Source organism: Ixodes scapularis, unplaced genomic scaffold (assembly GCF_016920785.2).
Source record: "Ixodes scapularis isolate PalLabHiFi unplaced genomic scaffold, ASM1692078v2 PGA_scaffold11__112_contigs__length_91849675, whole genome shotgun sequence".
NCBI lineage: Eukaryota > Metazoa > Arthropoda > Arachnida > Ixodida > Ixodidae > Ixodes > Ixodes scapularis.
Genome location: NW_024609837.1, coordinates 45,390,713 through 45,413,974, shown reverse-complemented (window position 1 = coordinate 45,413,974; position 23,262 = coordinate 45,390,713). Strand labels below are relative to the sequence as shown.

At 47.5% G+C, this 23,262-nt stretch overlaps 1 protein-coding gene across 7 annotated transcripts in view; it reads right to left on the bottom strand.

The window, feature by feature from the left end:
* Positions 1 to 23,262, bottom strand: part of LOC8040733 (probable histone-lysine N-methyltransferase CG1716) — a 113,068-nt gene that overhangs the window by 11,249 nt on the left and 78,557 nt on the right. For 4 of the 7 annotated variants that reach the window (XM_040504848.2, XM_040504847.2, XM_042288900.1 and 1 more), the window contains 8 exons: positions 16,996 to 17,121; positions 14,538 to 14,648; positions 13,252 to 13,529; positions 12,288 to 12,483; positions 9,969 to 10,158; positions 6,025 to 6,166; positions 5,118 to 5,177; positions 195 to 574 (listed from right to left, as the gene is read on the bottom strand). In XM_040504848.2, the coding sequence (XP_040360782.1) occupies positions 195 to 574; positions 5,118 to 5,177; positions 6,025 to 6,166; positions 9,969 to 10,158; positions 12,288 to 12,483; positions 13,252 to 13,529; positions 14,538 to 14,648; positions 16,996 to 17,121 (1,483 nt within the window). The remainder of the gene's footprint in view (positions 1 to 194; positions 575 to 5,117; positions 5,178 to 6,024; positions 6,167 to 9,968; positions 10,159 to 12,287; positions 12,484 to 13,251; positions 13,530 to 14,537; positions 14,649 to 16,995; positions 17,122 to 23,262) is intronic. The other 3 variants (XM_040221188.3, XM_042288902.1, XM_040504849.2) reach the window with 1 other exon arrangement.

Below are 23,262 nucleotides of genomic sequence, written 5' to 3'. Positions count from 1 at the left end.
GCATTGATAAGACAAAGTAGTCGCCCAATCTGCCACAACTAGGAGCCAGTACAGACACAATTCTTAGAAACCAAACGTTCCACCTTCGGCCAAAAACCATACTGCGACAAAGCATACACCCGTAGAGCTGCAACTAGCAGCCGGCAGAAATGCGAGTCTACAAAGCCAAAGCCGACAACGAGCCGTCCACTCACTGTGCTGCATGACGTACTCCTGCGGCGGCATGCCCGCCCTCGGGTCGTAGTAGGCCGGCCCCGGCGGCGGCTGCGCTCCGTACATGGCCGCAGCCACAGCCGCGGCCGTAGCCGGATCGTAGACGAACAGTGGATTCTGCTGCGGGGGCGGCCCGCTGGCGACCAGGGCGGGCACCACACCAGGAGGCGGGGCCTGCGCCATCCCCGGGGGCGGGAGGAAAGACGCGCCGGGCATGGGCGGAGCCGGGTTGGCGCCGTTGGCAGGCGGCGCGAGGTACTGCCGCCGCAGCGCCTCCTCCTGGTCCCGCTGTTGAACTTCGAGGGCAAAGAGTTGGCGCCGTTCTTCCTTTGACAGACGGGGTGGCGTCGGCAGCAGGGTCCTTTCGAATTGCCGAGAGTTTGGAGGAGGGAGAGGGGGAAGGTCGTCAATTTCGAGTCTACCGTAAGGTTACTGTCGAAGCAAATAGTCTACGAGCCTGTCATTCTCAACCTCTTTGTGACCATACTTTGCAAACATAGTGCTTCCCCCATACATTGACATCTCTAGGCTCCTGGCTATCTCGAGACTTCTGGAATCCTCCATTTCACTTTACAACCGACTGCACCGGCAAATGCCGCGCAGCCATCCCAGCCTGTCCAGCGCTGTGTATGCATCACGTGACCATTGTTCCGTGCATCAATGAGCCCCTTCTAAAGGTCGCGTGCACTTACTATGCACTGGATCGGCTTTGATGGCCCGTAGTGTCTGTCCTTTGCGGGCCACCGCAAGGTGAAACGGGGCATACAAGAGCTTCGACAATTTCAAACTAGACTTCGAGAGATGTTAAAAATCTCGACATTTTTAAATTTCTGGACTAAAGGTTTTTTCCTGGCAATTCTACAACACAAATTCAACTAATACAGTGAAACCCGTTTAGAACAAACCCACGCACAGTGAATTATTGTCGATATCGAACTTACAAAAAATTTAAATAAAAATGTATGTAAAAAGTATGTTTTATAAAAAACAACATATTGGCTATATCAAACATTTTTCCCCCGAGAAGGCTTCCAAAAGCGCGCAAACAACCATCTTCTAACCTGTCCCTTCCCCCAAAAAAGAAGTAGGAAAGGAAGAAAATTTCAAAAGCTCAAGTTGCGAACAAAATTGAGCGAAGAGAAGCGATTCAGAAGGGGAGAAAGCTAAAAAAACAAACTCTGCAAGCAAAAAAATACAAACTTTCTAGCGCGTTGTTATAAGGCGGAAGTGAAGAGATGAGAAAGAAAGAGAAGCTCTAGCATTACAACGAAATCATCGTGGAAGTTTATTGTCAATGGTGTTTGCTATATCGAACTACCTACTTGCTATATCGTACTGATCGTAGCGTTTCCTGCTGTTCGTCATAAACGGGTTTGACTGTATAGAAGGAACAAAAAAACGTTCAGCCTTTCCACTCTCGTGAAGAAGGAAGACTAGCGGAGCTGTCCTCGATACACTGCCGCAATGCGCACGCGCCCGTTTCCCGCTTCTTCTTGTCTGGCACGCCGCCGATCGTGGATACGTCTCCAACGAACCAGAGTCGGTCGCACACGACGCACGTGACGCCAAACGGGTAATCCACGAACTCCCTCCGAAACCTCGCCATCGTGCCCGGGAATTATTTAGCCGGCGTGGAGTCCAGTCGTCGCTGGGCCTCCACAACCAGTCTTCTTTCCCCGAAAGGGCGCGCAGCCGACCCATCCTTATTCCAAACCTAAACTGATAAGAGCGTAGGAAACAGCGCGAAAACAGACGAGGACGAAGAAACACATATGACGAGCGCTATGCTCGTTACGTGTGCTTCTTCTTTGTCTGTTGCCCGTTTTTCGCGCTGTTCCCTACGATGAATTTCCATTAACGCACCCAACTATCCATTCTTCTATCATAGCTGGAAAGGTTGCCGCCATTTATGAGCGATTGCGGCAACCAGACTGGTTGCGTGCTTGCCGCCGTCGCTTATAGGTGGCGGTAGCTGTCCAAGTAGGTTTGTGTCGACAGGCGTTTGATACGGGACACGATCCAAGGGAACCTAGCCCTTAACACCACCGCCAAGCAAAAAAAGAAAAAAAAAAGGAGTTTAAAACTGTCAATAATGAAAAATGAGGTGTCCTTCCTCTTTATATTTCATTTTGCCTCGATGCAGAGACAAAAATTACGAGCAATGGGCGCCTGTTAGCCTTCCTGGTTTCGTCTCGTCCACGGAAGTCTGCATATCCCAATCGCTTTCTAGAGCAACCAGCTCGTAAGTGTAGCCTTTGCAGTCTTCTTCACTACTGGAGAGAGATGATAGTCCCCCTTTCACGTGGCCGTGTTGAAGGCTGGGCCCTTCAATACTAGCGTTCATAATAGATTTCTCATTTTAACTGCTTTCACCTACTAAGGGTATGCCAAGTACCAAAAGCACCACTGTAGGACCGTAATCTCGCACTTGCCATTCCATTGTGGTTGCTTTCGAATTAAGCCACCCAAAATTACAACTGCTGCACAACTACGAGTGAGAACTTGCTTGACTCACCTAAACATGTGTATGCTGCATGCACTCTCGTCGACTAGTTTAAAAAAAGTGAGAACTCGTACCAGTAACTGCAGATGCTCGGTATTGTGAAAAACAGCTACAGTGTTTCTAAATTATTTCATGTGAACAACATAGGTAGTTTCTATCCATTCAACCCAAAATTCTTGCTAACATGTGCACACAGCAATGTAAACATCCCCTAAAAACAGCACACAAGTCATAGATAGCAGCAACTTAGCCACCCAGAGGGCAAGTTACACCAAAAGTCTTCATTGACACGCCACTAACTCATGAAATTGAAACTAGAAAATTCCAGTTTCATCTGTTTCACTTCTAGCAGTTCTCGAAAGAACTCTCATTCACATAACCTGCTTCCAAAAGAAGCGCAGGCTGGACGTTTTGAGACTACTTCGATATGATTTGCCCCCTCGGTTCGAGCACCGACACTGATGGCAAACACACGAGAGAAAGGTAACGCCCACAACACATGCAGAAACCCAAAGCAGAAATAAAGCCAGAAGCCCATTGACAATGTTTTTCTCTTCTCCTCTTCTCCCACATAAAGCCACTGTATATGCTCTGCAGGAAGCAAGGTATTGCTGCGCTAACTGAAGCACCTTTCGGCATTTGGCAGCAAATAAGCCTGCAGAATTTAGAGCCTCGAAAGATCATCCTTCTCAGTGTGCATTAATGTATGCTTGTCATACCTCGGCAAACCTCACTCATGAGGGCCCTCACTCACCCTCACTCACCCTCATCTCCACAGGTGAGGTGAGGGTGAGTGAGTTTCTGAACCAGGAAAATTCATGAGTGTGAGGGTGAGTGAGGGCCATGAGGGCGGTGAGGGCCGTGAGGGCCGTGAGGGTTGTGAGGGCGGTGAGGGCCGTGAGGGCCGTGAGGGCGGTGAGGGCCGTGAGGGCCGTGAGGGCGGCGAGGGGCGTGAGGGCGGTGAGTGGCGTGAGGGCCATGAGTGCGTGAGTGGTGTGAGGGCGGTGAGTGCGTGAGGGGTGTGAGGGCCATGAGTGCGCGAGGGCAGTGAGTGGCATGAGAGGCGTGAGGGCCGTGAGGGCAGTGAGTGCGCGAGGCCCCCTTCAGATCGAGCATCTTTCTCAGCAACTTTGGTGTTAATGGCGGATTGCTCTCTAGCTTTCCCTAGATCGACACGGATTGCTGAGATCGGGTTCGGCTCAAAATAAGCAAGCAACTCGGAGCAATTCGAATACGTTTGAAGCGGCTGCATCCAATCAGGGACGCAAAATTTTCACGTGATACATCGTGCCGGTGATGATGACACCGAAAGACTTGGTTCTGGTTTGAAATCGATCGTTCTTTTGGAAATAAACTGTTTCAGAAAGGTGTATTAGTATTCTTACCGAGGTTTAAATGCATCAAAACACGTTTATAACGCGTAATTTTGTCTAGATAGTGCAAGAAAAATAAAATTTTTATGATGACGATGGCAAATTGCAGCAATTGGTTGCTGCGTGTGATCGCGGGCGGCCCGTGTTGCTGTTGTTGCGACGTAAAGTTTCTGGGCGAAATTGCCCCATCTGAAGCTGGCCTGAGTGGCGTGAGGGCCAGGAGTGCGTGAGGGGCGTGAGGGGTGTGAGGGCCGCAAGGGCGGTGAGGGGCGTGAGGGCGGTGAGTGGCGTGAGGGCGGTGAGTGGCGTGAGGGCCGTGAGGGGCGTGAGGGCTATGAGTGCGTGAGGGCCGTGAGGGCGGTGAGGACCGTGAGGGCGGTGAGGGCGGTGAGGGCCGTGAGGGCGGTGAGGGCTGTGAGGGCGGTGAGTGGCGTGAGGGCCATGAGTGAGTGAGGGGCGTGAGGGCCGTGAGGGCGGTGAGTGCGTGAGGGCCGTGAGGTTCAGTGAGGGTGAGTGAAGGGCTGAAGGTGAGTGTGACTGTGAGGGTGAGGGTGAGTGAGGGGCTGAAGGTGAGTGTAGCTGTGAGGGTGAGGGTGAGTGAGGGGCTTAGGTGAATGTGGCTGTGAGGGTGAGGGTGAGTGAGGGCGACCTAAAATGCCGACCTCTGATGCTTGTACGTAACCAATTACACAAGCATGCAAACACCATGCCAAATTGTTGTTCTGCATGCTTACCAGCACCAGCCAATCAGTGATCTGGTCTCCGGCAAAAAAGAGGATACCGCAAACCTACTTTACATTAGAATAGCATGAAAAGTTCATGGTCAGCTTCTGATGCATTCACCAAGGAATGGCAGTACGCTCTGCTTCCTATCAGAGCACGAGTACAGTGGCTCTACTCCCGCGAGGACTTGGAAATGATAGGCAGCGAAGAAAGCGTTAAGCCAGAGTGCCGTTGACAAAAGTAAAAAAGAGAAGCGGTGGCGCTGAGGAAGCAATGCAGCAAACGGCAAACAAAAGCAAATCTACCTTGCAGGACTGCCGCTAAGTCCCTTTTGAGACGCCCCTAATTCACGGCGTGGGTACGAACTGAAAGTGAAGGCGAGACAAGGCGAGAAACCTTTAGCATCGCTGCGGCACTCACAAAAGCGTCGCCACAGCCTCGGCAAAAAAGGGTGAGACAAAAAGTAACCGAGTCGTATCAAAAACGAAAAGCAATGTAGGGTCATTGAGACAAGAAGTAACTAAGACTACTGGATAAATGGGACACACGCTCACACTGTTTCAGTCACAGAAACCCTTCATCCAGCCTCAGTTTCCAGTGTATCCTTTCGTTATCAAAGGCAAGAGTCACTTTGGCGATAAAAGTACTGCACTTCCCAAGCTTTACCGCAACAAGAGATAATGATATTAACCGGTGATGCCAGAAGTCAGGATTAGGTGAAAACAGGTAGGGTAAAGCTATCTAACGGCTGCCATTTTACTTTATATGGCTTCATGTATCTACGAAAAGCTTGCCGACCGCTTAACAATGTTCCCCAATAAAACGGAACCCTGTCCCAGGAGTGGTCCAAATGCCGCACAGTTGGTCGGGACATCGCCAGACGTTGCCATTTACTCAAATGTGCCGTGGGCAATCTGTGAATCGTCTCGTGATGCTCCCAACACTTCTGCGTGTCAAGGGGTATGCACTCAATTGTGAATTCTCAGTTAGCTTCAAAGTGACGGGTGTACAACTTAATCCACCAGACACTTTCCCACCAAACATGATCCCCGAAGCCATCTTTTACGTGGCACCCTTCCCCAATGCTCTAAACGAATTCCCCCGACAAAGACGACAAGCCAGGCCGCGGAAGACTAGGACGGTGCCAAACAACACGCGCAAGAGACGTTAACGTCAAACGTCAGCTCGAGGCGTCGGAACGAGGTCACTCACTTTCTGGGCTTGGACGACGAGGAAGGGGCGGGATCGCCAGAGCGGGAGCTGCGGCTGTCGGAGCTCCTCTGGTAGGACTTCTTGTCGTCCCGGTGTTCGGGCGACGCCGAGTAGCGGCGGCGGTCGGATGAACGGTCGTAGTCTGCGTCACGAGGACACGCACAAATCATTTTGGAGCTTGGAGAACCTATCTACAGTGAAGACCGATATAGAGTGCAACCGATCTAGAGTGAAAGCAAAAATACGGTAGAACCGATCTATAGTGAAGACTGGAATACACTAGAACCTACTGTAAAATACCGCAGAAGCGCCCACTGTTAAAGTTCCCCATACATGTGAATTCTGCAAGTTATGCGTTAACCACCCGATTTGGCTGGACAAGAGCCAGTGTCTAGATCAACCCAGTTTTTAGTTAAAGTGGGGTGGGCTCTCCCCCGGTATTTTACGCTACTTATATACCGTAAAATCCCAAGAGATAGCTAGGGTGTATACTTTTCGGTGTTTATTTATGACAAAAATCGGCGGATGTTTATTGGTGTTAAATTATTTCTAGAATACCGGTGCTTTTCGGTGAATTCTTTCGTGCAGACGCTAAAAACGGTGATTATCGGGGGAAAAAATTGCGAATGTAAACGACCACTGAGGACAAAAATCAGTTCAAATTTTATTTACATCTTTTACACAATCTCTTTCACACTTGATTATAGTAGTATATGCACACATACATTCCTAGGCTCGTGTCTATCACTCCTTCCTGTTGACGACGCGCAATTTCGAGAATGCCTGCTAACATTCGCACTGGACACGGGAAGCCCCAAAACGTCTAACGTGGCTTGGGACAGCTACTGGCCAGCTGTGACTGGCCTCTCGGGCCACTGATAGTGATCTTCACGGTCGGTGGCTTAGGAGGACCGCTGACCTTGGACAACAGTGGAACGAAACTACTGTCCTCCAAGAGTCCAAGACAACGTAGGCCACAAAAGAAAGACAGACAATGTGCATGATTCTGGGTAAGATAATGTGTTTGACGGAAGTTTCCGTAGGACGTTTTCAGTGAAAAAAAGAAAAAAAAAAACATTGCTTTGAAAAAATATTTAGAAACAAGATTTCTGTCGCTTGCAACATTTTTTATTTCCGTCACCGGCGGATGTTTATTGGTGTTTTTAGTAGGGATGGGCGAATATTCGGTTAATACGAATAGCCAATCGAATTCTGTTCTATTCGGTATTCGCTTCGAATCGAATTTAAGTATTCGACAAAATCGAATTATTCGACAATATTGAATTATTCGACAATATAGAATTATTCGACCTTTCGAAATACAGTCAAACCCGACTATATCGAACCCGTTTACATCGAATTATTCCTTATATCGAACAATTGTTGTGCACAGTAATGTTACAGTGATAATATATAGCAAAAACTATGGTTGCATCGAACAAAAATAGCAGCCGCTACCGATATATCGAACTGCCAAGAGCGCCGTTTTGCTCTGCAAGCTGGCTTTCCCCCAACGCGCAGCCACATTGGGGGAAAGCCAGCTTGCAAAACACGCTAACTTTTTTTTTTTTTTTTTTTTTTTTTTTTTTTCGGGCGGCCGCGTCGACTGTTCAGAAAAAAATAAAATATATCTTCTGCGGAGAGACGGTGCTCCGTGGTCCGTCCGCAAAAGAGAATATTATTTTTTCTTCCAAATTGACGCGGCCGCCCAGAGAGGGAAAAAAAAAGCCAGCTTGCTTTGCTAGTTGGCTTCCCCCAACGCACCACCTGTTTTAGGGGAAAGCCAACTTACAGAGCAAAACGGCGCTCTGCAGGAGGTGCTCCCGTTGGACGTGCTCCGTGCTCTCGGCATATTTCGGCGCTAATGCGCGAATATAGAAGGCAGCAGCCCAAGAATTTTGGAGTCCGTCGATAGCGTAGAAAAATATCGTTATCGCGGATGCAATGAAGAAAAAGCAGCAGAAGATGCAAGACTACTTCATTGTGTAATATTTCAGCAGAAAGGTGATTTTTGAGAGTCAAGTTCATTAAAACTTTTATATCTAATTACCCGCTATATCGAACTGGTAGACTTTTTTTGCAAGTTCAATATAAACGGGTTTCACTTACTCTGGCTTGGATTTACGGCCAGGTGGCGCAAGCTTCCGACCGTTTCGTGCTACCGAACTCAATACACTTGAAATTAACAATTACAGTATATCAAATACCAAATAAGGGCAAATATAAAACTATAGTTTAAACATATTTTGTGGTATTTTTTGCTAGTACTATTCGAACTATTCGATTCGAAATTATTCGACCAAAATCACTATTCGCTTCGAATTCGATTCGGACTCAAAATCCTCTATTCGCCCATGCCTAGTTTTTAGTTTGTTTTAACCGAACTTTTTCGTTGAAAAGCAAACACTTGCTCGAAAATATTAAAAAAAAAAGAAAAAAAAAGATGTTTTTCGGTTTTAACCAATTTTGTATTTTCAACACCAGCGGATGTGCATCGGTGTTTTTCGGTTAAAACCGGAAAGTATACAGCCTAGAGATAGCCCACCAAAAATCGCGAGCAAATCGGGTGAAAATATGAGTGGGCTAACTTTCGGTATATAATCAAGAAAAGTTTAAAAAATGCAATGTTTAGGTCATGTGTCCCTTCAAAGCTTGTTATGGTGACGAGGGGCAACGAAGCAAAGATGACCGTACTACCCAGCTAGCAACACTCGCTTATATTCCGCCATAGATAACTAGCCGCATTTAAGTTGAGGCCATCATTGATCCCAACACTACGATTACTAAAAGTGGGCTATCTTTTGGTGTTTAAAAACATATAGCAAATCAAGCCAAAAATAGGGGTGGGCTATCTTTCGGGAATAGGGCATCTCTCGGGGTTTCACGGTAGTAGATTGATATGAGGTAAAACTTCTATAGCAAAAACTGATTGATATTCAAACGGCTTCTCCTGTGCCTAATTTTATTATTTTTTTTTTCGACTTCAAAGTTTTCTATTTTTGCCTCACCACAGTCTTGTGTTTTAAACATTGTGATTAACTATCAGCAGCTTGCCTGCACAATAGCTGTCTTTTCATCGATATTCGCTGGTATTAGTTTGCAAACAAGCTCGCTACCGATTTTTGTTTTGCATCCTTTTGCTTTCTTTCGTAAAAAAAATTACAATCATTGGTGTCCGAAAAAAAACTAGAAAATCACCAGTTTGCTTATGGTACGTTGCAGAAGAGCAAGTAAATGCAGTGCCGGAAGTGTACTGAGGCACAAAATACTGATGCGCCGAATGCCGTCAACGCCCTCCGAACATGGTGAATAAGGTAGAACCTCCATAGTGAAGACCAAAATATGGTATAACTTCTGGGTGAAGATTAACATACAACAGAACATAACTAGAATGAAGGGTGATATACAGTTGAACCCCTTTGGTGAGGCTGACATGGATTAGTACATCTCTATATCAAACTCAGTTCTAGAGTGCAGCTCTTAGGCGCCCGTCTCCGGGTTGAGCAGCGTCGACTTAACTGCGCTCAATTTAGCGGGAAAATTGAAGTCACTTGACCTCAACACCAATTCAAAATCCCGCTAATTTAGCGGGGAAAATGACATCACATGACTTGGTGCCATGTCACCTAAATTTAGTGTCTTAACTGTGACGACAGTCGAGAAATGCGCTCTGCCACGCACGGACTTTAACGCTATCACACTGCACGCTAATCGTGTCGCATAACATCACGGCGTCACGTGACAATATCCCAAGGTCAGTGACCCCGCAGTGTCATGCGCGATACGTCACGGCATCGCACGACACCGTAATGCTCGGTAGATACATTTTCCCGCCAAATTCGGCGGAGAAACATCCCAGTCCGGGCAGCCTTCCCGGGAAACCACGCCTGAGGACCTGATGCGAACCTTGCCTCCGACGGCTTCCGACGCAAGACGTGACTCACCGCGATGGTCCCTGCGGTCGCGTCCGCTCGACGGCGGAGAGCCCCTGCGGCGCGAATCCCGGCCGGAGGCGGCGGAGGAGGATGACTCTCGGCTACGCTGCTGGCGGTTGTGCTCGCGCTCCTTCCGGTCGGCCTCGCGTTCGTCCTCCCGCCGCTTCTGCTGCTCCAGGCGTGGGATCCGGAACACCTCCTGCGGAAGCCAGGACCGTCACGTGAGCCACGTTCCTCGCACGACAGTTCGGACCGTGTCAAGGTCGAGTTTGGGGGGTTTTAGGTGCCAAGCCAATAAAGAGAGTCTCGGACGCCCTGGCGAAGGACGGAGGATAATTTTGATTAAGGTGCCTGAAACGTGCCTTCAACTGCTGCGTGTACAGTGTCCAAAGAAAGCAATTCCAGACGAGCGATTTCAGACAAACAAATTGGCTGTTCCCTCGGCATTTCCCAAAGGCGTTCTCTAAATGCGTAGCATTTGTAGGGCCTCTTCGCGCTCCTTTCTTTGTGGGAGGCCATTGTCGAGAGGCAAGGATCTTCTGAAAGATTTATGGCAAATTGCTAGGCAATTGTGTTGCATACGTAAAACGTTCTAGCATCGCAAATGCTTAGTTTCCAGAAAACGATGTTCACGGCGCTCTTCGTCGGATAGTTTAACGCGTGTGTACACTTGATAGTCGTTCCTAGGACAAAGTGATAGTACCGCTAATTGGGCTGATAAACCTGGCGATCTTCGAGAGCCTTCCATACTTGCAAGGTTTTCTCCCTCAGTGTGCACAGCTGGTACAGCTCCTTCTCACCTACCCCCCTGGTCATGTGACCTCCCCGTTAACCAATTGGTGTCGAGCAACTCACTCTTCCTCTCCCACTTGTCAACATATCAGTGTCGAGCCTCCCAGCCACGCTTTTATTCAGGCTTCACGAACTTCCAAATACCGAGCCAAACAAACGTTTCACACCAATATTATAAAGACGTTGGAGCACCGCAAGAAACTGCAAGACCATCGAGGCTACGTCCCCAAACATGATAGAAAGTTGTGCAAGTTGGTGGTACATGTTTGAAGAAAAAAAGTAAAAGTGCCAAAAAAACGGAGGACAATCAGACGAAGTGTACTGACAAATCGCTGACTCTCAACTGATTTATTGGAAGAAAACATACAAATCGACAAGCGTCACAATCATCAAAAAAAAAAAAAAGGCGCCGAAAAGTTACAAGTGTTAGTGGTTTTTTTGGCGCCTTCGAAGTTAGGCCGTTTTTGTGCTGAAGTCAACAGGGGTAGGATTAAGAGTCCTGTATGTGGAAAGAACCGCAAGGCATTGTATGTGCTGTGCGCTGTCGGTGTAGTTTACAACATTGAATTGTCCTGTGGCAATGTTTACATCGGACAGACCGGAGAGCATGCACTATAAGTTAGAATGTTAGATCATCGCCAGTCCCCAAGACTGGCTCTATAAATGGCACATCCCCAAGACTGGCTCTATAAATGGCACGCATTTAAAGGAGCTTTGCAATGATTTTAACGTTGAAAGAATTGGCATCTTCTACTTTTGACACTGTTCACCTTGTCACAAAGGACAGAAAACACACCTCCTTCCTTCGAAATGTCGCAATTCCGCCGCGTAATCGCAAGGCAAAAATTAGAATATTCCTTCACCTGCAGCCGCGAGAAACACGCGGCATAACGTCAATGGGGGTCTTGTAGAAAGATAGCAAATTGTGCGAATGCCTGCTCGATAAAGGGTAGCTCTTCTATAAATATAGTCGTTCCAACATAAATATAAATGCGTCAGAAACCCGGTATCATCGACAAAATTTTTATTATACGGAGTTTTAGTGGCGCCATCTATCCTAGGTCCACAAAACTGTCAGCTCTATCTGCTACCGCGAACAGCCGCCAAAAGCCGGAGGGGGAGGGGGACAGAGCCGGACGGGTATGGCCGGACCCAGATGAGACTTTCCTCCAATCACCATATTGTTTGCGCTGTGCTGCCAGCACGTGGTCACGCGGTCGCGAGCAGATGAGCTCTCGCTGCTCACTGATGGCTCTAAAGAGAGCTTCACCAGAACCCTTGGGCCACCCCCATCGATGTCACAGCGCACGTGACTCGGAAGATGGTAAAGGAGTTAAGAGGTGCCGAGAACCTCAATCTTTGTCCATTTTTAAAATAAAAACTAGGACATGCAGGTAAAAGCGGTTTTCGTTCTTTACTTCAGAAAGGTCGAGACACCAACTCCCAAATTATTTAAGCAGAGCACTGAAACTGTTGCATAGCTCTTTTAAGTCCGAAATCGCCTTGGGCGTCTCTCCAGTCAAGCGGGGGTCCCACCTTGAGCTCGCTCCAGGAGTCCAGCAGGGTGGACGCCAGCTGTGACAGTTCCTTGACCACCTTGCCCCCGTCGTCCGCCGGCCCCTTGGGTCGCTCGGCGGAGTCCCCATTCTCTACGGGGTTGGTCGAGTCGGGAGAGCAGACCACGGCACCAGTCAGGGAACGGCGGGACGCACCCGACGCCGGAGTCGTGCACCTGGTAGCAAGCAGAGGACGGCTTTAGTCGGCACTCCCGTGGCTTTGACCGCGTGGCCAATGAAAGTTATCCCAGAGTGCACGACGCTGCTGCCAAACGAAAAATCCGCGCAGCTTTTCGCCGCAGCGTTCCAAGAAACGACAATGATAGCTGTTATTGCACTCAGTAACCACTTTCAAGCATATCCACTCAATTATTTAGAACACACACAACACAGCCTTGTGGTCACTGAAGTATGTAGCAAAGGGAGCATACTGCACACTTGGGTCAATGCCACTGACTAAACACTCCTTTGAGAACGTTAAATGTTTCCTCCGTTGCAATTTTACCATGTGTGCTGCACTGAAAAATTTACCTCGCGGTTGGACATTACACTTGACCCTGTGGCTATGGGTCCAAACAACGTTTGTGCTTTTTACAGCAAAGAAGCTGTTTATGGCTAGGGTTTCATGGATTTTTTGTGTGCAGCACCTAAAATCTTTTACACTCGCACCACAGCACGCGCGCATGCCTTCCTTGTATAAGAGATTCGAAGTAAATAACCAAAATAAAGCGTTGACGAATGCGCATGCAAGATGCCAATTGTTTTAGACTTTTGCTTTAGAACAGTTACTGCTGCAGATGCCAGCACGTGCGGCGCGTGGAACACCATTCCTTGCATTTTCCTTGACGCTCCAAGGCACACTGGAAGGCATTCCCGGCACAACGCTGCTGCAAACGCACCTGGCAAGTCCCCGTAACGGCCGTAAGCGTAAAATGCGGCCTCACCCGTTGGAGCTCTCGGAGGCGTCGCTGTCCGACGCCCCTCCACCCGCGGCCTCCTCCGAGGCGGCGCCACTGCTGCTGCCGTTGTTGGAGTCGTCGTTGGCGCCTCCCTTGCCGCGCTGCTTCTTGGGCGGGGGTGGGGTCTCCTCCCCAGCGCACTCCCTGGGGCGCTCCCGCGCCTCGGCCAGCTGGGACGCCCACCGGTGCACCACCGACATCACCTTGCTGTCCTTCACCATCGTCTTGTTCGGGATCGGCAGCCGGCGCAGCACCGTCAGGATCTGCGGGTGGCCCCGGCGAGACGTTGCACGTTCAAGCTTCATGTCGCTTAGTTTCGACGCAAAGCGTGTTTCAGGGCTGATTTGCAGCATGTGGAGCAAAAGGACAAGAACTAGTGTACTGGTCCTTGTCCTTTTCCACTGCGTGCATTTCTTTCTTTCTTTATTTGTTTTTTTCCCTATTTCATCGGGAGGGGGGCAGAGACTAAAGGGGGCGGAGCCCGATGAGTGCTCCGCCCCCTTTACAGTTCTTTAAGCGGCATTGCACATCTTTTTCTACAAAAAAAGAACAACAACAAAAACTCTCAGCCTTCCCACTCTGGTGAAGAAGACCAGCAAAGTGGGACGACTTCAAAGACGACCTCAAGGACAACTTCTAAAACAACCTCAAGGACGACTTCTAGAACGACCCCGAGGACAATGCCTAGGACGACCTCAAGGACGACTTCTAGAACGACCCCGAGGACAATGCCTAGGACGACCTCAAGGACGACTTCTAGAACGACCCCGAGGACAACGTCTAGGACGATTTTAAGGACGGCTTCTAGGACAACGTCTAGGACCTCAAGGATGACTTGTAGAACGACCTCGAGGACAACCTCTTGGACAACTTCTGGGACAACGAATAGAGAAATTCAGCCTTTCCACTCTGGTGAAAACCAGAGCGGAAAGGTTGAGAGTGGAAAGGTTGTGCATATGACCGAGGTTTAGTTTGAACCAGCCGGGACTTCTTTGAAGTGAAACCGAAATCACCTCAGCTGAAACTCGAACCCGCCGACAGGGGATCTGTAAGCGGGAGCTCTACTACGGAGCCACCGGTGCACCTTGTTACGCGAGTGTGGCGACACGGCCGACCCACGTGACACCGTGACGTCGTGCGGCACCGTGTCGGTGACGTGACGTCATCACCTGCTTCACTGAATTCCTTAAAGAGACTCCACACTGTAATTTTCAAGCTCCTTTCCCAAGACAGAGCGTCAACGAATTAGCCCGTTGGTCTCGGAAACTTGCCTCAGCTTTGAGTGTAAGCTCGTTGTCCGGAATGTCGACCATCCAGCTCCAGAGCAGAGAAAGTCCGTGGTAGTCCAGGAACAGACGCAGGCACGCCGTCTCCGTGGTGCTCTGGATTAAGACAACAACAACGCACCTATTTAGGACCTTGATAACATGACCTAAATTTTTCTTTAGAAACTTACATGTAGCAAACAAAACAAGAAAAGCCCTCCATGTAGTGAGTTTTGAGCAACCGAACTCTGAATTGGAGGGGAAAAAAAATTTTGAGGACACCTAAGCCCTTTTGAGTTGTGAATGCGAAAGCATGAATGTCGTTCTTCCGCTCCCTTAGTTCGTCTGCGGCGTAGTGGCATGGACGGCCACGTTTCGTTACTGCTGGGGTTGCGGCCGCCGCCGATATACCGTGTTTGCACGATTTTAAGGCACACCTTTTTTCGCCAAGATCGGTGCCCAAAAATACATGCGTGTTACAATCAAAACCAAAAACCGAAACTCAAAAAGAAAAACGCAATGGTCGGTACCAGGTGGCTAGCCCCATCACCATCGTGACCGTTTGTTTACCTTCGGCCTTTTGGTAACCATATCACGCGCAATTTCTCGAGTCTACTGACTCGTGTTTGTCGTTTTAAGATGAAAAAAAAAAAAGAAACTCCACTAGGAGGCTTTATCTAAACAAAAGACCATCACGCTGGCGAGAAGAGATGATGGAGCAGTACTGCATGGCCTTGCAATCTCAGCGACCCAACGAGCTTGCAAAGCTGTTTGGAAGACGACGTTCCGAGAGGCGACGAACGCGCACTTGTACAAGCGCAAGAAGCGCGGCAGCTAAAACGCTTTAGACAAAAGCAAGGATCATCTCTGTGGACAGAGAAGAACCATCGTTGGACCACGACAATGGTGAATACTGCACGGCACTTATTTTTGTATTGACGTGCACTCCATAAAATCTGTTCTATGAGGTATGTGTTCAACCTTTATTGTTTGACCAGCGCGGTAGAATCGGCAGCAATTTATTTTTTGCATATCTGAGAGCTAAATCTGCCTGCGCGTTAGAATTGTGCAAACACAGTAGATGCCTTAGGCGCCGCCATGTTCCTATGAGTCGAGAAAAGCAGAAGCAGCCACAGCCGCAGCCGCAGCCGCAGCCGCCCCCCCCGCCCTCCTGCCTGCCGCCCCCCCCCCCCCCCCCCCCCCCCGCCCTCCTGCCTGCCGCCCCGCCCCCCCCCCCCCCCCCCCCCGCCCGCCCGCCCGCCCCCCCCCCCCCCCCCCCCCAGCAACAGAGAGTGGCGGCCGAGTTTGCACTCTCGTGAAGTGGCTGCAGCCCCCCCCCCCCCTTTCCCGGCATTGCCTGAGACAAGAGCGGCAGTCAAACATGCGCTCGCCCCCCCCCCCTTGCTCCATGGGATAGTTAGTGCTTTTGCATTAATAGAAGAAACCTCACTTCAGTGAACTCCAGAATAGGTACTTAACAGATTATTTGCACAACCAAACCTTCACAAAGGCAGAGGATTCCAGCTGGGGACTTTCATAAGTGTGCTCACCCAGCTGAGATTTTACTGGAGTTCAAGCTGAGCTCTCAGCTATCTCCATTAATTTGGGGGATCGGTGGCCGAGTGGGCTAGCGCACACCAGCTCGGAGCACGTGGAGCGAAAGCTCGCGCTGCAGAACCAAGGGATCCTGGGTCCGAGCCCCACCCCTGCCCGTCTCAATCTGGATGAGCATCGTACCGGCGTGCGACCGTGTATCACTACTGCGTGGTGCACGTTAAAGACCCCAGGCTAGCAGTTGTACTGCACTGGCTAAATTGCTCATCTACAGCTGGGAGACTCGTCGCCCCTGTGAGGCAGACCAAGTTCTAGGCTGTATAAACACACACACAACCCAATTTTTTTTTTTTTTTCATTAACTTAATGTATACTATAAAAAAATAAAAACCTTACACTTATTTGGCTTAAACACAACACACATTATTTACTATTGTCAACAAGTTACCACAAAACTGCACAAATAAGAAAAAAAAATATGTGCTATTTGTAATTTACAAGGATAACCCAAAGATCTGCAATATAAAAATAGAAAAAATAAAAACAGTACTCTCCCCCCCCCCCCCCCACATAAAAAAAATATTTACAAGGTTTTTTCCACTGCCAAACGCTCATTCTCTACCCAAACATAACGCTTGTGATCCGAACCAGGTGCCAAAGCTTCAAAACCAACCATTATTTCAATCACAAGTTACAAGCAACTTTCTAAACATTTTTGAAAAAAAAAAAAAAAAAAAAATGGTGCTTGTTTTTATCCCTTTTTCCAACCCTGGCACCATTCAGTTTCATGTATTTGAGAGGTCCGTCTGCCGCCAGTTCCCCATTCAACTTTTCGGAAAATGACAACTTTTGAACAAGATAACGGTTAGTTCTAAGTCTTTCTAAGACTAAGAGAGACGGCACCACTCACCGTGATGATGTTGAGCAGCCGCTTGCGGGTTTCGATGTCCTCGCCCCTGACCATGAGCCGGGCGAGGAGGAGGGTGTGCTTGCGGTTCCTCAGGCCTCCGCCAAGCCTCTCAATCTCCTCTTCCATCTGTACCGTGGCAGACGAAAACACAGAGAGGTTCACGCCTTTAACCCAGAGTGTGCTTAGGGCTGCTTTCCAACTCTAGAGCATCGCAAAAAGTTATTTTGGTAACACAATAATACGGACAGATCACGTGGCCCATATTTGGTAAAATGTTTTCTCGCCATATTCAACGAGAGAACTTGAATGAAGTAGTTTCTGCATGTTCCGGCGTTTAACAAGTTTTCCTGCAAAATTTGAGGAACGCGACGCTGCAACATCAAATATTACTGCGACATCATGTGTCCCTTGCCAGATGACGTGGCACAGCAATTCCACAGTAATGTGACTCGACATTATGTTACGCGACCAACAGTGGCATCAATCATGTGACTCGTAGTAACAAAAACCCCAAAAGTTGAACGGGCAAAACAACTCCAAATAGATCGATTCCAAATCATGATACATCCTGCATTCATCAGTATTACGCAAAGTAACAAAATATTTTTTCATTCAGAAAATCGCAAAAAGCGTTGATTTGGCTCCCATATCATAGTTAAACAATGCATCCCCCCCTTTTGTGTCAGCCCACGAAAGCCAGCTTTTTAATTCCTAGCGGATGATAGTGTTGAGTGAAAATTTACTGACAAAAGATTTCACACCAGTTTACTTTTGCTCAACAATGCATCGCATCCTTCATAAAGGTTGAAGACATACCACAGAAATCTTTCGATTCAAACTAAATAAAGCGGAAAATAAAAGTATACAGCCTAATATAGCCCTACTTTCATAGAAACAAAATACGTTCTAAATTCGACACGCCTTTCCTCTCCTATAACCTGCCTCCTTGCCAAATGTAGGCAACAAAAGAAATATGGCAACTCCCACTTTTTTTTTTGTACCCTATTCCTGCACAATAAAAAGGAACAAACAGCTTTTAATCTGAATTTCCACATTTTTATAAACAGCTGCCTGGAAACAAATTATTTCTACATATTTGGCTGTTTTCAGATCAAGAGGACTTGAAGGTATGCTCAATTTGGACAAAGTTTAAGTCATACTCTGCACATGCCCTTATCAGTGATGCTCTGCATGAGGACAAGGTAGCTCTGCTACATTGTCCTTCTTTTAGAAAGACCTCCCACAATAAGTAATTACAGGGAAGAGCTGCTTTCTTGATTATGTTAAATGGGATATAGGGACAAGATGCTGACAATTCCCTAGTTCTGGGAACTAGGGAATAACTCGAGCCTTTTCCTATCTCTGCAGCTGGCAATTCACAATAGAAAGGAGATTGCCTGAGGCTCAAGCTAAACCAGTAACATAACTTTAAAAGCCTCAGCAGTGAAAAGGAGGCCAAATTATTTTAAATTAAAATATAATCAGTGACCCCCCACTGAACATTTTTTTTTTACATCCCATTTCAGATGAACTTTATTCCCTCTTACAAATTGCAAAAAAATTATAGATCAACAAAACGAAGAACGTTATGTTTTGCAGGGGGTGGATGGAGCATGTCATGGCCTCATTTATGAAACCTTTTTCCCCCCTCCACACACCACCCACAAATTAAAAATAAAGCACCCCCCTCTCAGCATACCCAATCAATTCACATCAACATACACAACATTTTTGTAGTAGAATGTTGGAAACGTCGCAGGCCGGCCGGGACACCTAAACATTTTCGTGGTCGTTTCTCTGTTTGCGTTCTCTTTCGGGGGAAGGGGAATCGTCGGGGGCCTCAGAAACAGGATCCGGCGAGTCTCCCGTAGCATGCCGTGTACGCGCAGGTGTTGTGTTCGACCGATCGTGATCGGCCTCCTCGCAGAAAGTGTGCAACAAAGCGTGGGAGAACGTATCTTCCCTCTTATTTACCTCGGAATAGAGAGCTCACGTCGGCACGACAGCGAACGTGACAGCCATGGACGTTTATAGGCCAGAACACCGGAAGCTGTAAGAGAAGCTCCGTGTTAGGATGCTCTGCAGCTGAACCTGCTCCGTCCCCTATGCTAATCCCCTCATGCTAATCCTTTTGTGTTCGGAATACACACTTCCCACATTTTGGAGCCGCTACGGAAAGTATCCGAGGTAAGAGAAATCGCTGCGGTGCACGTCGGCGATGAGGAAAATGCCTTCCTTCACTCTGGTTGCCATAGCCACTCTGCCAGAGGGATCTTTAAGTGGCATTCGCATGAGCAAGATATTCCTAGATTTCTACCCGGAGAGTGCACCACGTGACGGAAACGTCACACTTTTGAGATGTGGCGCCGTGATGTCGGCAAGATATTGCTAAATTTGTGCCCGGAGAGTCCATCACGTGACGGAAACGTCACGCTTTTGAGATGCGGCACCGTGACGTCAGCTCCGCGGCGGGGGAAGGAATGATCGGGCGGTACAAAAAATCCTGGTGTAACGGCGGATCGGTTTGCTTTTGATGACGTTCTGTCAATCGAAAGCTTTGGTGCTCAGTAAAGAAAGTGCCAAATTCGTCGGTGGTGGTCTCGAGAGGGGAAAGCTCTAAATTCGACTGCTAATGCCGACATCTCTACCACCGGCACTTTGGTGCGAACGGCAAAGCTGGGGAGGGAGCTGCACTCCCCGTTGACAACGCACACATTATTGGCAAATTTCTCCCCCGCGCGGATACTGCTTTACGAACATGTTGTGACGTATCTTGAATGTCGTGTTGTGTTTGAACGAGCTGTGAGCCAATGTGTGAGAGCTGAGTAGCCTCTGTCGAGAGGCAAAAAGCACTTTACACGGGATAACGGAAGTACCTAATTTTTTGGTTAGATTTAGCGCGGCACAAACAACAAACGTAATTACAATAGGCATGCTCTGTGTTTGTTTGTTTTAGTATTGACTTTGGAGAAGTACAACTTCGCTGCTTTCTTTATAGTCCCCGATTTGCACAAAAACTCGCTAAATGCACCAGCAAACATCACTGAAAAAGTGACCCAAATATTTGGCCAAAATAACTTTTTTTCGCGAAGTTTAGAATTTACAATTTTGGTCCTCATCGTGTTTTTCAAAGTGAAAAGCTCTACTGGAAACATTGAAAAAGTGATGTCATGGGAAGGCAGAGGTTTACTCTTTGGGCTGTAGACTTTGTTCCTAACTGATTACAAACAGTTTCATGGTATCAAATGAATGCCGTTAGAAGGTTGCTCCAGCTCCCGTGTAGCAGCATGAAACAAATGCTCGGCATGGTTCATATTTAAACAGCCCGCTCGAACAGCAAGCCTGCCATCCCATGACATCACAGCAATGAAAAGCGCGAGTGTATTCGAATCTTGGTTTTGGCATCACTTTCATTTGCCGATTATACAATAACTATCTTGAATTTCGCGATACTAAATAGCATACCGGAAAGAGTAAAAGATGGCGATTTCAAAATTATAGTTAGGTGGAGTTGCTCAAAAATTCGCCAGAGTACCCCTTTAACATGCTCAACAAAAGCATAAAAAAAATTAAAAAAACACCGGCCAGCAGACGTTTCCAACATTCTATATAATATAGGCGACGTCCCCACGAACCACTCTTGACACAAAAAAGTTGCCAAATGGCTGTCAGAAAACAACAACACACGAGTATTGACATGCCTCATGTGCCAACCACACTAAAGGGTAAACAAAAAAACATAGTAAACAATGCAACATGATTGGCAGAATTCTGAAGATTAGACAAGCATAAAATACCGTGATAAGCCAAATTAAAAAGAGAAATGAAAATTGCACCCCTGGGTGATACCTCTTGCTAACTAAAGAAAGACCAACTTCACACCCTTGTCATGAAAAGCCTCAAAGTTCAGAAATTATAAAATAATTAATGACACTTGTACATGCATAGGATGACTCATTCAGAATACTAGCAGTTGATCCAGATCAGTCACAAATCATAATGACCCAAGCAAGAAGCGGTGATGAAACGGGCTGCCTGCTCCATTTTGCCTCCGGTATCTGTAAACCAGTGGTTAACAGTCGCCGACTGATCTTTCGGACGCCGATAATTCGGACTCGTTCGATATTTCGGATCTAAAGGAGAAACCGTGACCTACCCGATAGAAGAAGTGCATATTCACGCCCAATGTTTCAGACAGCTTGAGGACCGAAAGTTTGATTTTTCTAACAAAATCGTCGCGAGCGATCAGTAGGAAACACCATTGAGAAGCCACAATTTTAGATTCTATGTTGGCTGCACACGGAGTGGATTAATTTAGCAGCACTACTCGAGTACTGCTAAGTACTAGCGCTAAAAAACGCTATGCACTGGCCTTTTTTTTTTTTCTAGCTGCACGTTGTTATTGTTGTCGTTGTTACAACTTTGCTTCAATCATTTGCCATTCTGAGGTTGTGGACTTGCACTTCTCGTCTCGTCCTGGCGAATCGTGTTATCGTACTAAGCTGGCTTGGACGTCGTGGCCCCGTCTATTCTTCCGCCGCCGCGAAGTGTTGCCAAGAAGAGCGGAAAGTTCCCGACCATAATGCTAGAAAAGAAGGCAGCGATCCTCAAGCTCAGAGAAAGCGACCGAACGCAAGCGGAGGCGTAACCCGAAGCTAGGAACTATTGTTGGCTTTCTTTAGATGCTTAGACGTAATAAAGGCAAGCTTCTTAATCTGCCGATTTTTCGGACTGCTCTAGTATCCGGATATTTCTTCGGTCCCCGCGAAGTCCGAAACATCGGTCGGCGACTGTGCGGGGATGTTACAAACGCTCGTCAAACCTGTGGTTCGACGTTACAAATCCGGGATCGACTGGTTCATCGAGCCTTCGAACTTCTGGCTTTGACTTTGCCCAACCTCTATGCAAAAACGTAAAACCTTGAAAAGAAAAAGTTTTACCAGTGCTTACACAATAGAAATCAAAACATAGAATTTCTGAATAATTTAGTTGCTTTGTCATCCTTCTCCATGAGTTGCCGCCGGCTCACACTCCATTTCCGTGCATGCGCCTAGCAGTCAAACTTTGGTTGAACGTCCGCCGAACTTAGCGCTGAAGGTTCTCAGGCCTGGTCGAACTCAAACCTTGACTGGCTTAAGTTCGACAAGGCGCCTAAAGAAGCCAATCAATATCTCGGGAAAATATAAAATATGGTCAGAGGCCTGCGAACCTATGTTGACGAGTGATGCCTTTTAAACTTTTTTTTAAGGTGGTACTGTATACCTCTTGAAGCTTTATCTTGAATCGCAACATAAACAAATTAATTCCCTAATAATTCGCGAGCAATCAACTGGGTCCAGCAATTAATGCAAAGACCTTAAAAGGCCGCCAGAGTTCCACCTTCACGAAACTTTATGATATTAAAGTCACAAAAATCGTCCGAGATAAATCTTATTTCAGAGAACGCCCCAAGGCGCCAACTGGCTTTACTGTGGATGCTTCCAATGAATACCTTATACCTGCCACCCGGACTAGTCTTACCAAGACGCATAGTCACTGAAACGGGCAACAATGAACAAACGCAAAACTTGAAACGGTAGCAAAATACACCGTGGGGTGTTTATAAAGCCAATCCCCCGTCGTGTGGGAACAGCGATGTAGTGAAGTCACAGCTTCATAAGAGTCTACAGCAGAAACGTGGAACGAGGTCGGCGGCAAAGGACGCTCGTCAAAAAAGACTGCCCCTAAATCCTTTATAAGGCTTTTTTTTAAACATATTAACCGGGGACAATTAAACGGTAGAGTACACCACGACTCTTCGACTGAGACATATCTAAAATTCCACGAGCGTGTTAGCAGCGAAGGAATACTGCTATATCTTTCAGTGAGAAAATTGTATGAATCACTGAAATGGGGGCAACATAACCATATAAAGAACTTTACCGACTGCCTTTGGGCCAGTTACACACATTGCAGGTACCCAAGAACAAAATGAAGCAACAATCGCAAACTCAATAGCTTCGTTGATTGCCAAACTGCTTCCTCCCTGAATTTGGGTGGAAATACCTCATAGCAAAATACACATTAGTGAACATAAATCAAATGCTCATACTGGTTAACAAAAAGAGGGCATTTGATGATAATACTATGCCACAAATTAAGTAGGCTGCAGAACTTGGATACTCCACTGGCATCAGAGAAAGACGGGTCAGTTTCAATCCATGTCAGCTTGTGGCTCGTCAAAAATGCCTCAGGGGCCCAAGACACCCGTTTTAGATTTTGCAAGAA